Source organism: Ambystoma mexicanum, chromosome 1q, assembly GCF_040938575.1.
Source record: "Ambystoma mexicanum isolate Mex_15411 chromosome 1q, UKY_AmexF1_1, whole genome shotgun sequence".
Classification (NCBI taxonomy): domain Eukaryota; kingdom Metazoa; phylum Chordata; class Amphibia; order Caudata; family Ambystomatidae; genus Ambystoma; species Ambystoma mexicanum.
The window spans coordinates 995728663-995743135 of record NC_090922.1 but is presented as its reverse complement, the minus strand read 5'-3'; the positions used below and the strand labels follow the sequence as shown (position 1 = coordinate 995743135).

The window sequence follows — 14473 nt, the reverse complement described above, 5'->3', positions numbered from 1 at the left end:
TCGTTGCAATTTATTTCTTATTCAAATTTTTTTATTATCCTCCTACCTTATCCTATATCCTGACGCCACCCCATCTATCTTTTTAAATTTAACCACTTTGCCAACCAAATTCAAAGGAAAAAAACTTCGAAGAGTTCCCATTCGAGGAAATGGTATTCGGGGAAATGTAGGTATTCTGAATGAGCCCTTCCTCTTTCTATGGTTTATTAATTAGTATGACATTTGATCGTACTAACTATTTTTACAGCGCTTAGAAGCAGGAGGAGCCAGACGTGAAGTGTTACACATAAATATGTAATATAATAGCAACTATATGCCTGGAAACGGGAAACTCTAGGCCACAGTGACATCAAAACATGGGGTATTTTGCACAAAATTATAGACCTCAGAAACTTAAAACAATCCCGTTGACTCTAAAGATGCTCTGGGTCTGGCGCATCCAGTCTGCCTGGCCTATATAGACAAACACTGCTCTCCAGTTGTACCTTTGGAAATAGACCACATGAAAGAAAGACAAAACACACATGAAATAAGAAAGGCTGCTCCTTAGTTAATGGGGTATTGCAATGTCATACTACCACTCAGCTTAGCAGCAAAGTGGAAAGATTTCATCTTACTGGCGTGTACAAGATAGGCTTCGGATTCATGACTCTACATATTGGCGGAAGATGTTATATGTTGGGAAACCATGACATGATCCTTGCAAGAATTTCAGTAAGTTCAGTCTCCAGATTTACCTTACAAACCTTTTTGATGGTAAGTGCAGTAGAACAGCAGCAAGATTTTAGCTTAGCCGAGCTGCTTGCAGAGAGACTCATCAAAATATCAGCGGCATCCACACAACTCAAAGGGAAAATGTTCATGTCTCCTATTCACGGTTCCGCTGGAGCAGTGCAAAAAACAGCAAAGGGGCCCCACCAAATGTTTTGCCCCAGGCCTCACCAAACCCTCCAACAGCCCTGAGTACAGTCACTTGGTTATCACTTTAAAATTCAAGAGTCACTTAGACAGTTCGGGTTGTTTTTCATATGCGCATCGTCACCTACACTAGTTCATATAAACCACCACCCATATTACAAATTTGTGCGATTTCTTATTTGTCACTCTGCAGAGTGACAAAAGTGATGGGGGGGGCTTATATATTGATGTGCAATAATTTATTAAAACATACAATAAAACAAAAGCTGGGAATTGAATGGTACACTATTAAAGGGCTGTGCATCAAATAGAGTTAGGAGGAATGCATGGTTTGAATAGAAATACACTAAAGTATTTTTCAAGTTCTTTTCTCCAAATCAGGGCCTAGAGAGGCCATCACTGGAAAAGCTGCCAGTCATGACACTAGGAAAGCCCGACCCAGGGACATCATTTGGTGGTCGCTAGGGGTTGCACCTGTGACCCCCTGAGGTCTCCATTTCTACCCCTAGTAAAAAGAAAAAAAATAATCATTTTATTATTTTTTTTTTTTTTTTTTTTTTAATGGAAGCGCCTGGACTGTGGCCAGCGCTATGTGGCATTTTGTTTCTGGAGTGGCTGGCTTTCTTGTTGATGCCCCTCAAAAAAGCAGGGGGTTCCACAAGTGTAACACTTTGAGCAGTGACCCTAATTAAGAAAGAATAGGAATAACAAATAATGGGCCTCATTACGACTCAGGCGGGAAGGGTTTTACGGCGGCGTAAACAGCGCCGACCCTTACCGCCTGAGTACGAGGTCCCTTAGCGCCATGGCGGATTTAACACCTGCTTTTAGCAGGTGTTAAAATCCATGGCGCTAAGGGACCATGGAGTTAATTACGCCACCGTAATTTACGGTGGCGTAATTAACGCCTTCCCCACTCCCATTATGCCCTATGGGGCAAAAATGGGAATGGGGAAGGGTAAATGGGGATTGGGGACTTACCGCCCCACCAACCTCGGAATGGGGCGGTAAGTCCGCCAACCACCATGGCGTAAACATAGTTTACGCCATGGTGGTAAAGTCACGGCCCAGGCGGTAACTTACCGCCTGGGTCGTAATGAGGCCCATTGTCTTTTTGGAATTATTGATAGACTCATTGAAGGTTTATTTCAGGCACACTTCAGGGGGTGAGTAACTGATTTAGTCTGTTCTTAAACACCTCAAATTCACAATGCAGACAAATACTTCCAAAAAGCGTGTATAGTAGAATAAGCATTAGAGGCGTAGACAGGGTAGGGCCTGAGCTAGCAAGTCCCACCCGAAATATATAAATGCCCACTCAAAGCACTGTGTGGGCGTTTATAGATGTTAATGTCAGTTCAGTGCGGTGTTCCAAATATATTAGCTAAGGCCCCACTTGTTAGACAATCCTGGCTACGCCTCTGATTAGCATCCTTTTCGGACTATGTATTTTGCTTTCGCAAGTTGCAGTTGTAGCATGTTTCTTCTGCCGCTGTCTCTGTTACGATCATCACAAGACATTTCATCTCAGTGTCCTCGGTCACGTGACACAATCCTTCTGCCTGAAATCTTGTGTACCATGTACACATTTTTGACCATAGCACATACACTGGCCCTTGATTTTATTGTGCCCCAATGAATGCTGTGTTGCAGTGTGTCTATCTTTCCTATCTCCATGGCTTGCTGTTGAGGATGTTTGTTTGCATGTATGAGGTAACGAGTGCCCAGAGAACGGGATGCCGTGTGAGTGCGCTGCTTTCAGTGCGCTACTCTAAATTCTTTAATATACAGTGATGAACCCTCCCAATGGTATGTATTTTGCCATCCTATAAAGCCTGTAAAGTAGATCCACGCAGGCTTGACGTGTGGCCAAATTTTGCACCAGACCTGCAGATGAACTAGCCTGCTGTTAAATCTCAGTTACTAGTTTAATGGTATCCACTAAAGAGTGTAATTTGCTTTCTGTCTTTGAGAACATTCAGATATGTAATTGCTCATTTTACTATAGCCGGTAAGATAACCATAGCTGGTAGGATAGCTTAGTGGGTTGAGCGCTCGCTGCTGTGATGTGTGTGCGATGTGCAGGTTCGCATCCCGGCAAGGCCAACTCAACTTTTCATCCTTCTGAGGTTGATAAATGAGTACTTACACAGGTTGGGTGATAATGTATGCATATTTGTTCTATATAAAGCGCTTACGTGTAAGTGCTATATAATAACACATTACCATTTGGCCTTGGACGTCCGTTTGCATTCACAGTAAGTTGGCAATATGGGCCTATATACACTGATATTAACGATACATATGGTAATACATTCTTGTATGAAATGTATATCACATTACAGTGATAATGTAACCATATTTTTCGTAGTCTACCTTGGAACAATGCTACATGATGCCACTTCCTGTTTTGTCAAGAGCTGAAAGGCCATGTTCCATCGCTTCCCGTGATGTCACTTCGGGGAGGGGTACTAATGACATCACTTCCTGTGATGTCATCAGAGATCGAGGCTCTGTGATGTCACTACTGCTACCCCTCGCATTTTGGTGAAATGGCGTCCCTGGCCAGACCCCATGCTTACAAGAATCCTGATGCATTGGGCAACCCAGCAGAAGTCTGATCAAATGTCAGTTGATGATTCCACCTCTGTCTTCCACGTTGCCACCTTTCCCTTTCCTGCTTTGCCCTAATGCCGCCCTGCAGTACAGCAAGCAGAAGGAAATGCAGATTGCAGAGGAGAGAAAAGTGATATATTGATAAGCGAGCACCAATGCCGGCAAAATATCTCATTAGTTCTTATAATTGTAGTGAGCACAGATGGATAAAGAGAACACTTTTTAATGATAGGTAGAATGGTTCCATCTTCTGAAAATGTAGGGAAAGATTCAGTGAGCACTGGAGAGTGCACGGGCAAAAAAGAACCTTAAAACGATGGAAAGGTCGATACATTTTCAGACTAAAAGCAACAGGCATGGATTCTTTAGGGACTGGGCCAGTGGAGGCATGCACGTAATTCTGGATCACAAATAGAAGAGAATAACCATGAGCAAAGGAAATGTGACAAATATATATGCAAAGATTGCTTAGCATTGGAAAGAGAGCCCCATTTGTCAGGGCTCAAGTCGAGGATAAACGCGGGTGGACGGGGTCTTTTTTCAGAGGGTGGACTCAGCCCCCCCACACCACCCAGCTGAAAGGAGAAACATTGAAAGTCTTCCTTGAATTTATGAATTAAAGCCGATCTCAGTGATCGAACCACGGTCTGCAGGTCGGACACTTCACCAATGCACAATATAACCTGATGAAAAAAAACAAAAAACTAACGGTGCAATGTCCCTGTTCCAGGAAAAACATTTGTATTGGTTCTTGGAGTTTAAAACATGCTCACCTTTTAACGTTTTCAAAAACACTATTAGATGAAAATATCCTCTCTTGGTTTTGTTTGTGTGTTGGTTTTATTAAAGGCAAATATCATTCGTCCTGTGCAGTTTGAGTGGTTATGCAAAGCCAATGTAATGAAAGGTGCATATTTCACCTTGATATGTTAATTTCTGGTGACGTCACATTCCATTGCGTTTGTTGATGAGTCCCCCCACTTTTATTTTTAGGACGTAACCCCTGCCATTTGTCATGTTCCAGTTTCAACCCAATCCACATCTTTACGTGGGAGGCGGGGTTAGGGTGGGGGGGGACCCAGGGAAAGGATGTGACGGGGAAGACGGGGAGGAAAGGGAAGTGACCGTGTGGGCCTCCTTATTTAGAAAGCATGAATGGTGTCTTGTTGCGGCAGTGTGAATGCGAGAGCCACGCTACCAGTTAACACCATTGTTGATCATTTTTCGCAGTAAAGAGGCTAGTAAATTGAGAAGCAGCTAGCTAGAGAAGACTATGTAGATGGCTTGGGTGAAGTGAGGTGGGGAAGAAATGGAGTAGGCATAGTAAATGGATAACAGGGGTGATGCGAGCGTGATGAATAAAGGTTGTGGTGGTAGCGTTGTTTTGACCTCCAAGTCAGAGCAAGAGTGTGAGGTCTATTGACGGTCATGTGGTCTGTTAGTGCGTGATGTGCCTGATGCCTGCCCTAAGCGGGAGCCATCTCATGACCTGCCCACTTGCGCCATTGTGTACCTTTGCCGCTGCAGTATGCTAGGTGCTAGATGCTGGTTGTCCCAATGAAAAACGTCACTTTGTCTCCAAACTTCATCTGTCACCTCCACTGGGTTCTTCTAAAAGGTAGAATTTCTAAATGTCAATGCTTGTTTTTAACAGGACTTCAGTGAAGAGTGCTTATACATCTAGGGCTGAAGGCAACCTAGTTAACACATTTGAATTACACCAGTAGCGGATTTACAACTCCAATTAAGTCATTAACTCTCAAAAGACTGCTTTGAAAAAACACTGGTAGGCACTTCGAGTGCAAACTTTGATGGCAAGTCTTGATTAAAACGAGCTCAAAGAGTTCCCATGAGGAGATGTTTTGGGCCTGGAGGGTAGGGTCTGGGTGGGAATGGCCATAGAGATCAGCATAGCCATGGGCAATCAATGGGTGGGCAAATAACCAAACAACACCTACAAGCTGTGTGTCCCGCCTCATATGTCATTTCTCCCTATCCGTACTCAATATAAAGGTGTAGGCTTATCGGTGTCGACACCTAATAGCCCAAACTAGAGGAGGTGCGTTCAGAGTTCTCTGCCCATGACGTCAATCATACCCCTGATACAAATGTTATATGTGTAGGTAAAGCCTGACATGCCTAGAACCAGTCTTATGCGTCCCAGTCCAGCATCCAGTGCCTCGATGACGCATCAGCAGCCAATCCCCGTCCCACAAGATGAGGTACCTTGACATATGTCCAGATACAGGATTGCATGCAAAGCTGCAGCCTCACACTTCTACTTACGGTTGCACGTGCCCCTTCGCGCACTCAGTAGAGTCTCAATTATAAGGGCCATCCTTGATACGCAGGCCACGCCTCACATATGCCCAGGTCAGCTGCATGTGCTTTCAAGGGGAGACCTGTGCTCTTTTGTGATAGGATTTCCCCCTGGCTAGCCTTATTTGGAAGCAGTTGCCACAAGGTAGAGACGTGAATGCCAGGCGTGACCTCTGGTGACATCTACATAGGGTTAGCAGGGGGCCCAGGTAAGGACGGAAAGTATAGCAGGGTGGTGTGGAGAACAGCCATACGGAAGTAGCATCTAACATCAAAACATGAAGACAAACAACTGCACGCTCTGGGACAGTGCCAAGTTCTGTGCTTGCAGCTTTGCGCTTTTTGATAGACTACCATGTCTTGGCTGCTTTTTATTTCAAATGCAACATCTTATTTCTGATTGGTTACTCTTGTGCCCATCACAAATGCTGGCTTGCTTCGTTTGTGTTAGATCTAACTGTACTGAATTCTGTGCATGAACAGCAGAGACATCTTGAGATGTGGTGAAAAGTGTGCACGACTCTTGGGAATCCAGAGGCAGCGTTTATTGAGCTATGCGAAATGTGCAGCCAGATGTCATGCATGGTGTTTGTATGCATTATTCAGCTGTTTCCCAATTTCCCAATTGTTTTTAAGAGTCCAGACCAGGATAGCATGCACCAGGACTTGGAGAGTTCAAAGATGGCGAATTGTGCAGCTCATGAAGTAAGGCTTACTCACTAACAAAGTTGTGCTTGCCTTCAGTTAACACGCGTGTCTAATGGCATCCGTGTTGTTGTCATACTTACTAACATATGTGTTCTGAACCTTCTTCTGTGTTCCGATGTTTAATGTGAACCTGCCATTAAAAGTTCTTTCGGTAAACAGCATCCCAAGATGACTTCAAACAAACCTCAAATGCTGGACTTTCCAGTGTTTCTACAATGCTTTAAGATAAGAGGGGTCCGATCTATCGTGCTCACGTCCAATACATGAATAGATATGAACAGTTTACAATATTATTATAGTCAGATCTTCTGGTTAGTGTGTTACACCTTTCAAGATGCTGGGCCATATTATAGGTTTGCCGGTCCGGGAACTATGGTACCGGTAAGCATGCCAGTACTGTAGTTTCCGGACAGGCAAACTACGAGCTGTGCTCGCGGGTGCCTTTCTGCCCGGAAGGGAAAGTGATTCAGGACTAGTTACCATAATGTGCTTCTACCTCCACCAAGGCATGTGGCAGGCTAGGCCTCACTTATGAAATGGCAGTGCTTTGGTTCTTCTTGCAGTGGGGACTGGGACTGGCTGCTAAATTTTTTCATCATTGTCTCTTCATTGTTATATTCTAATAATGCACACACATCCTATACCTGGGCCTACTTAAAGTTGTACAATTTGCTACAGGAAATGCCCCGTACGTTGCCCCTGCCTTGCAAATTTCACCCCCCCCTTCGATCCTGCACGTCCATCTTCACGTGCACTTGATAGATTTTCCTCAACCTAAATCATTTGGAGGACATAGGAGCTGGACATGCATGCAAACTCACATCAATGAACATCAGATTTGCATCATCACTTCTGTACATCAGAATGGAACTTAAGACCCTGCTCTCCAAGGAAAACTAGTTCACCTATTGACCCTATAGTAGCAACTCCTTCTCCCTCACTCCTTGGCCATCTTTCTATGTATCATCCTCCTTTTTAGGTCAGGCCAAAGCAGACCTTGTTCACTGCGATGGAATAATAATGGCGATGAATACAAGAGAGAAGCTCTGTTTTCATTTGGCTACTCAGTCATACACAACCAGTGCATCCTGCTCAAAGCTTTGTTGCAGCAGCATCTATTTTGGAAGAGCCAATGGAGCTGTGTAAACTGGTGAGATAGTTGCTGAGTTTACACATACATCCATTAGCAATTCATACTACAGTGACAAATATAAGCTAAAACTTTGAGATGAGGTCGAGTTTGGATATTGATGTGACCCATCCCAACCAATGACCACTTGTGCAATCTGTTGTGGTCTCTTATATATTGATTATATACTTTTGTCCTTTTTAACTAAGACAATAAGTGATTGTTATGTTCTTTTTATGATAACGTTTTAGCTTATATTTGTCACTGTAGTATGAATTGCTAATGGATGTATGTGTATGAATGATATGAATTGTATGGACAATTATGTGTTCTTAAATCTTTCTCCTGCAATGTAAAATTGTTATGAGTGCTATGATTAATTCATGATTAAATTTCTGATATTTAAAATAATGGATCAGGTCTAATTAAATTACTTGATTCCACTTTTTTCAAAATTGTATCCTCTGGATCCTTTTTCCTAGATTAGTAGTATACTAATACCCTGACCCAGAGTGAGGTGTCCCCTGTGACTTTCAGATAAAAATACTTTCCAAGAATGCCACACCCTAGCAATACCGCTGATGTGACCTGCTCATCTGTCCCTGGTGCTGGCATGTATTGCTCCTTCTGCTTGGTAACTTAGCTTGAATTTGTAAACTTTGGAAGAGCAGTGAATGAGAGCACTTGACTTGTTATCTATATAGTGCTTTTATCCAAAGCACTTTACATAGAGCACATTTACATATATTATTATTACCCAATTCAAATTGATACTTTATCGACCTCAGAACAATGAAAGGCTGAGTCTACTGTGCCGGCATTGGAACCTGGGACCCCTCTGCCGCCCAAACCATTTGGTCTAAGTACTACAGTTGGTAAAACAATTGGAGCAATCCACGTTTAAGGGCAATGGAGGAGTGAAGGGATTGGTTTATCTGTTTCCATTTGTCCTTGCGCGCGTATGAATTCGGTGCTGTGTTTTTGTGTTTGTGTGGTTGTGCTTGCTGCTCACAGTCTCAGGCACACCACTTTAGCCTCTGCACTCACTCTGCCAGCAAGCTTGTTTTACCTACCTTAGTTCTGAGTTTCATCCAACTTTGTGACGCTTTAGGGCCAGGGAAAAACAAAGGCAGTTTGTTGCACAAATGTATGTGATTTCTTCGAAAGTATTTCACCCAATGGAGATTTCACTGAACAAAATGAACTTTTTACTTTTTCTACTTTTCTTTATAATGCGGGAGAGACCCCCATAGCACTCCTCACCGCTCCCTACCCTAACTTATACCGTTACCCCACACCCCACCTCTCATGCATTACACATATACCATTTCACCTACCATTTTCGGTAAAATAAATTCAGTGAGATCTCATTAGGTGAAATGGCATTCGATGAAATCTATGGTAACAGTGTTGCACAAAAGGCAGTTTCAGCTACCTGATAATATAAGATTGGTACAATTGATGATCACAGCTCAGCATTTCAACATAATGAAAGCCAATACAATTTGCATTTCTGGTGATTTTATCCATAAACACTGCAATGCATTTCCACCAAGCCGCAAACACACTGAATAGGGGATCGAAATAAAACCTTGTTTGAGATGCTTCAGTCGTTCAGACCCCCAGCAATTAAATTAACCAACATTTATCTGACTGACACCCAATACTACTTCTTCCATTTTTCAATGAGCCCTGTATCTTTCAATGCAAATTGTCAAGAGCAGGTAAAATGGAGGTCCGGGTACCTCTGTGATCTTTCCTTTGGGGGTATTGCCTATTAAGCAACCACTTTCTTGTGGCGTGTAGCCAAAATTGCACGCTTCATTATGTTTGCGACCAATCAAGAGGTGGGTTAGTGGCCAAGGAATTATTTCCTAACAAGTGTACCGGTGGCCAGGTAGGGCCCAGCACCCCAGATTTCTCAATATTTCTCAATATTGTAAATCAACTACTAACACCGTTATGCCAATGTACGAGGTAGTAGCTAAACAAATAACTCATCCTTAGGCCCAGTCTCCAGCTGGGCAAGTTATGGGCTATTCTGATTTGCCACTACCGAGATAAAGTAATGGGGCTATTACGGGATGGAGGCAGGGAAACTGCATGCACACAGTTAATGCCCATTACCATATGTAGGACATAATTGGCATTATTTTATGGTATGTTCCATACTCCAAGCAAGTGTGCAGTGGGCAAAAATGGCCACGGCTTTGTATCTCCTTCTCCCAAATGACATGTTCAACTGAAAATTCTATTTGTAATAGGGTTGTGTTAGTTGTTGATAACTCATCCATGTGCTGATTTTATGTGGCTTTAAAAGGTGATTACCACTTAGTTTTATATGGTCCTAAATATAACTTCCAATTGATCATGTTTTGAGTAAGTTCGATGGTCTCTAATGAACAAGTTACTTACCTGTCATTCCTGTTCTTCAGCATGGGTCTTACATGGATTCACATACTCATGAATATTCCCCGTCGTCAGGCTGGGAATCCTCTGTAATAGTAAAGCAGGTCCACTTTAAAGCTAAAACTGCTTATCCATTCTAGAGCCTATTGCTGTCCATTTGGGTCATACTACCCCATGCAATGAAATTCGTCCTCCTAAGCTCCACCGCTGGTGGCCATCTTCAGAATGGTGATGCACATAAAATGGCACTAGCAACCAAGAAGAGCCAGAGAGAGGAAGTAGGGAGGGTTTGCGTGTGAATCCAGGTAAGACCCATGTTGGAGAACAGGGGTTATAGGTAAGTAACTTCTTCCTTCACCAGCATGGGATCTGGCATGGATTCACATGTTCATGAATACGATTACATAGCTGTACATATACACAACCACAGAAGGTGGCAAGGCTCACAGAAGCAAAACACTTACCCCTGGAACAGACTCACTGCATGCATACAGGTTGCAAAGCACTCCTTGGCCAACCCGGTCCTCTTCCCTGGGATCCCTGTTGACACAGTAGAATCTTGTGATGGTGTGGGTAGACCTCCATGTAGCAGCCCTCTAGATGTCGGGCAGGGGAACACCAGAGAGAAACGCTGTAATCACTGCAATGGCTCTGGTGGAATGGGCTCTCGGTCGGCCTGTTAGCGGTCTGTTGCCCAGATGATGGCAATGCGTGAAACAGTCAGAGAGCCACCTGGGGGTGGAAGCCTTAGACAGAGCCTTCCCATTTCCCAGAAGTCCAGAATTGATGGAAAGCTGAGAAGTGTTTCAAAAGTCCTTGATGCGTGCAACGCAGAACTTCAAGGCACATGCAACATCTAGCGAATGCAAAGATCTTTCAGAAGTTGGAGAAGGGTTTGCAAAGAAAACCTGTAGAACCAATGGCTCGTGCAGATGAAAGTCCGATGGAACCTTTGGCATGAAGGAAGCGTTTGCAGAAGCACCTTAGCTGAATGAAATGACAAATATTGAGGCTTACATGAGAGAGCCTGCATTTCCCCAACCCAGCTGGCCGAGGTGATGGCCACCAGGAAGGCGGTCTTTCATGACAGGAACTTCAAGGAGGCACGATACATAGGTACCTCCATGTAGCAGCCCTCTAGATGTCGGGCAGGGGAACACCAGAGAGAAACGCTGTAATCACTGCAATGGCTCTGGTGGAATGGGCTCTCGGTCGGCCTGTTAGCGGTCTGTTGCCCAGATGATGGCAATGCGTGAAACAGTCAGAGAGCCACCTGGGGGTGGAAGCCTTAGACAGAGCCTTCCCATTTCCCAGAAGTCCAGAATTGATGGAAAGCTGAGAAGTGTTTCAAAAGTCCTTGATGCGTGCAACGCAGAACTTCAAGGCACATGCAACGTCTAGCGAATGCAAAGATCTTTCAGAAGTTGGAGAAGGGTTTGCAAAGAAAACCTGTACAACCAATGGCTCGTGCAGATGAAAGTCCAATGGGACCTTTGGCATGAAGGAAGCGTTTGCAGAAGCACCTTAGCTGAATGAAATGACAAATATTGAGGCTTACATGAGAGAGCCTGCATTTCCCCAACCCAGCTGGCCGAGGTGATGGCCACCAGGAAGGCGGTCTTTCATGACAGGAACTTCAAGGAGGCACGATACATAGGTTCAAATGGAGGCCCCATCAGTTTCGACAGTACTACCTTTAGCGCTGAATGTTCTGAATAGACCGATGAGGAACTCCTTAACGAACCCGTGCAACCACAGGGAGAGCTTGCCTGGAGCCCAGGTGTACCTTGATAGATGCATGTGCAAGGCCAGACTTGGCAAATGAGAGCAGGTAAGGAAGAACCTGTGATGCCGTTACACGCAGCAGAGAAATCATCTGTGACTGGCACCACACTGTAAAGCGCTTCCACTTGGGTTTGTAGCAGGCTAGTATAGAGGGGGCTCAGGCCCTGGCTAGAATGTTCCTGCATTCCAAAAATAGTAAGTAGCGTCCAAATTCTAGGGCTGCAGGATCCAGACCGCGAGGATCAGAGACGCTGGGTCATGGTGCAGAATTGACCCTCCTTCTATGGAGAGCAGGTTTGGAAGGTGAGGCTGTTTGATGGCTGGGACCACCGACAGATGGAAAAGGTCAGAGTACCAGATCTGCCTGGGCCACACCAGTGCAATGAGGATCATCTCTGAGTGTGTTGATCACTTGTAGCAACAGAGGAATCAGTGGGAATGCCTACAGAAAGAGGCCCTCCCAATGGAATGAGTAGGTGTCCCCCAGACTCCTTGACTGAGGATACCTGCTGGCAAAACTCTGACACCTGGCATTGGTAGCTGTTCCAAAGAGGTCAATTTGAGGGAGACTCCCCTCGTTGGAGACAAGAGATACATGTGCTTGCTCGAGCTCCTATTCATGGCAGAACTGCAGCTCCCTGCTGAGAGAGTCTGCGCTATGGTGGTGGTGTCCATGAAGACCCGCACCACCTTCCCCTGGAGCTGAGGCTGAAAAGACCAGATAGCCCAGAAAATTGCCGTAGTTCCAGGACGTTGATGTATAATTCCTTTTCTTCCAGGAGCCAGAAGTCTCTGGCGTATGAATTGTCTGTGTGGGCTCACCAACTCTCCAGAGAGACATCAGTTGTGACTGTCACCCGATATGTGGGGATCTGAAAGGGAGCACCCTGGGAGAGATACAGGCAAATTGACCACCATTTCCTGACAGAATGCCCAATTGAGGGGGAGAGCATCTTGTTGCATGTGCCGGTAACTTGCTGCCAACTGGCATCCAGAAACTCTTCGGGGGCTCTCAGGAAATCTGCAAACGGGAACCAGATAGATGCAGGAGGACATCATACCCAGCAGGGACTTGGTGGACCGGACTGTTGCAACAGAAGCTGTCAATAGCCATTGGACAGTCCCCATGATGGCCTTCACTCTCTTCCCAAGGAGCTGCAAGACACAAAAGCGTGTTGAGGCGGGATACTAGGAATAGTGTGTCCTAAGATGGCACTTCACAGGATTTCTGATAATTTATTGAGAATCCCAGAGAAATTAGGGTCTGGATGGTCTCCGAAGTGTGCTGGATTGCCAGCACGTGAGAGTGGGATCGGATCAGCCAATTGTCTCGGTAAGGATAGACATAGATTCTCTTGCCACGCAGGTGCATTACCACTGGAGAAAAGCATTTGGTGAACACCCCCGGGGCCGACTTCAGGCCGAATGGCAGGGCTTTGAACTGGTAATGTCTTCCCTGAATAACAAAGCACAGGAACCTCTGGTGTTTGCGATGAATGGGGATGTGGAAGTAGGCATCCTCCAAGTTCAGGTCGCAGGGCAATCTCCTTCCTCCAGTTGGTCGAGCAACTGCTGCAATGTGACCATCCTGAAGCTGTTTAGACTTGAGGAATTTGTTGAGGTGTCACAAGTCTAGAATGGGTTTCCACCCTCCTGACTTCTTTCACACTAGAAAGTATCTGGAATGCACTCCAGAGCTTCAGAGGCACTGAGGAACTGGTTCTATTACCCCTTTGTTTTGCATGGCTTGAACCTCCTTTAGTAGCTGTGCTATGCACTGTTCTTGTCTGGGAATGGGAGGAATGTGAGGGTATTTGTCCTAGAATTCTAGAGAGTGACCCTTTTGAAGGATATCGAGTACCCATTTGTCTGCGGACATGTGGCACCACTGTTTGTGATCACCGGCCGCCCACTGAGGTGTGTAAGTGAAGTTGCGGGCCCTGGGCCGGGCCAGGCTTGCTTTGGCGTCTGCGTTCTGGATGCTGGAGCATGACTATGCTGGTTGTCACTTGTGTAGGCCTGGGAACGTCTCCTATATGCCTCCTGGGTGGTTGAACATGAGGGCTGGCGATACGTTGAGGTGAACCCTTTGAAGGACCTCAAGACTTTCTCTTTAGAGGAGCGAAAGGATGGCCTACTCTGTTGGAGAGTGCCCAATGAAGGTGCCGTCTCAGTGTCTGTTTTTATGGCCTGTAGGGTGTCATTGACTGCTTTCCTGAAAAGGTTGTCACCATCGAATGGCATGTCTACCTCTTTTATCTGTACATCTGTGCGGAAGTTGGTGGACTTGAACTAACCTTGGTGGCAGAGGGCCACTTCTTTGCCCATCTGCGGAAATACTAAATCTGAGATGTCCTATGTGATGGCAATTGCATGGATGGAGGCTACCTCTCCCTCGTGGAACAACGCTAGGGGTTTCCGCCTTCTTGTCCTCCGGGAGGAAGCCGAGAATGGGTCCAAACCCATACCAAAGCTCTCTGTCATACCTCAAGAGAATGGCTAAGGCATTGGCAGGCTTAATAGTATACGCTGTCATTGTGATGTTGTGCTTCCCAGTCGCATCCAGATTCTGACCCTCCTGATCAGGAG

The 14473-nt window shown here is 45.2% G+C and overlaps 1 protein-coding gene across 6 annotated transcripts in view; it reads left to right on the top strand.

The window, feature by feature from the left end:
- NEXN (nexilin F-actin binding protein) overlaps positions 1-14473 on the top strand; it is a 308884-nt gene that overhangs the window by 256767 nt on the left and 37644 nt on the right. For 4 of the 6 annotated variants that reach the window (XM_069641661.1, XM_069641660.1, XM_069641657.1 and 1 more), the window contains one exon: positions 6490-6558. The exons of the other annotated variants lie outside the window; for them this stretch is intronic. In XM_069641661.1, the coding sequence (XP_069497762.1) occupies positions 6490-6558 (69 nt within the window). The remainder of the gene's footprint in view (positions 1-6489; positions 6559-14473) is intronic. 6 annotated transcript variants of the gene reach the window in all.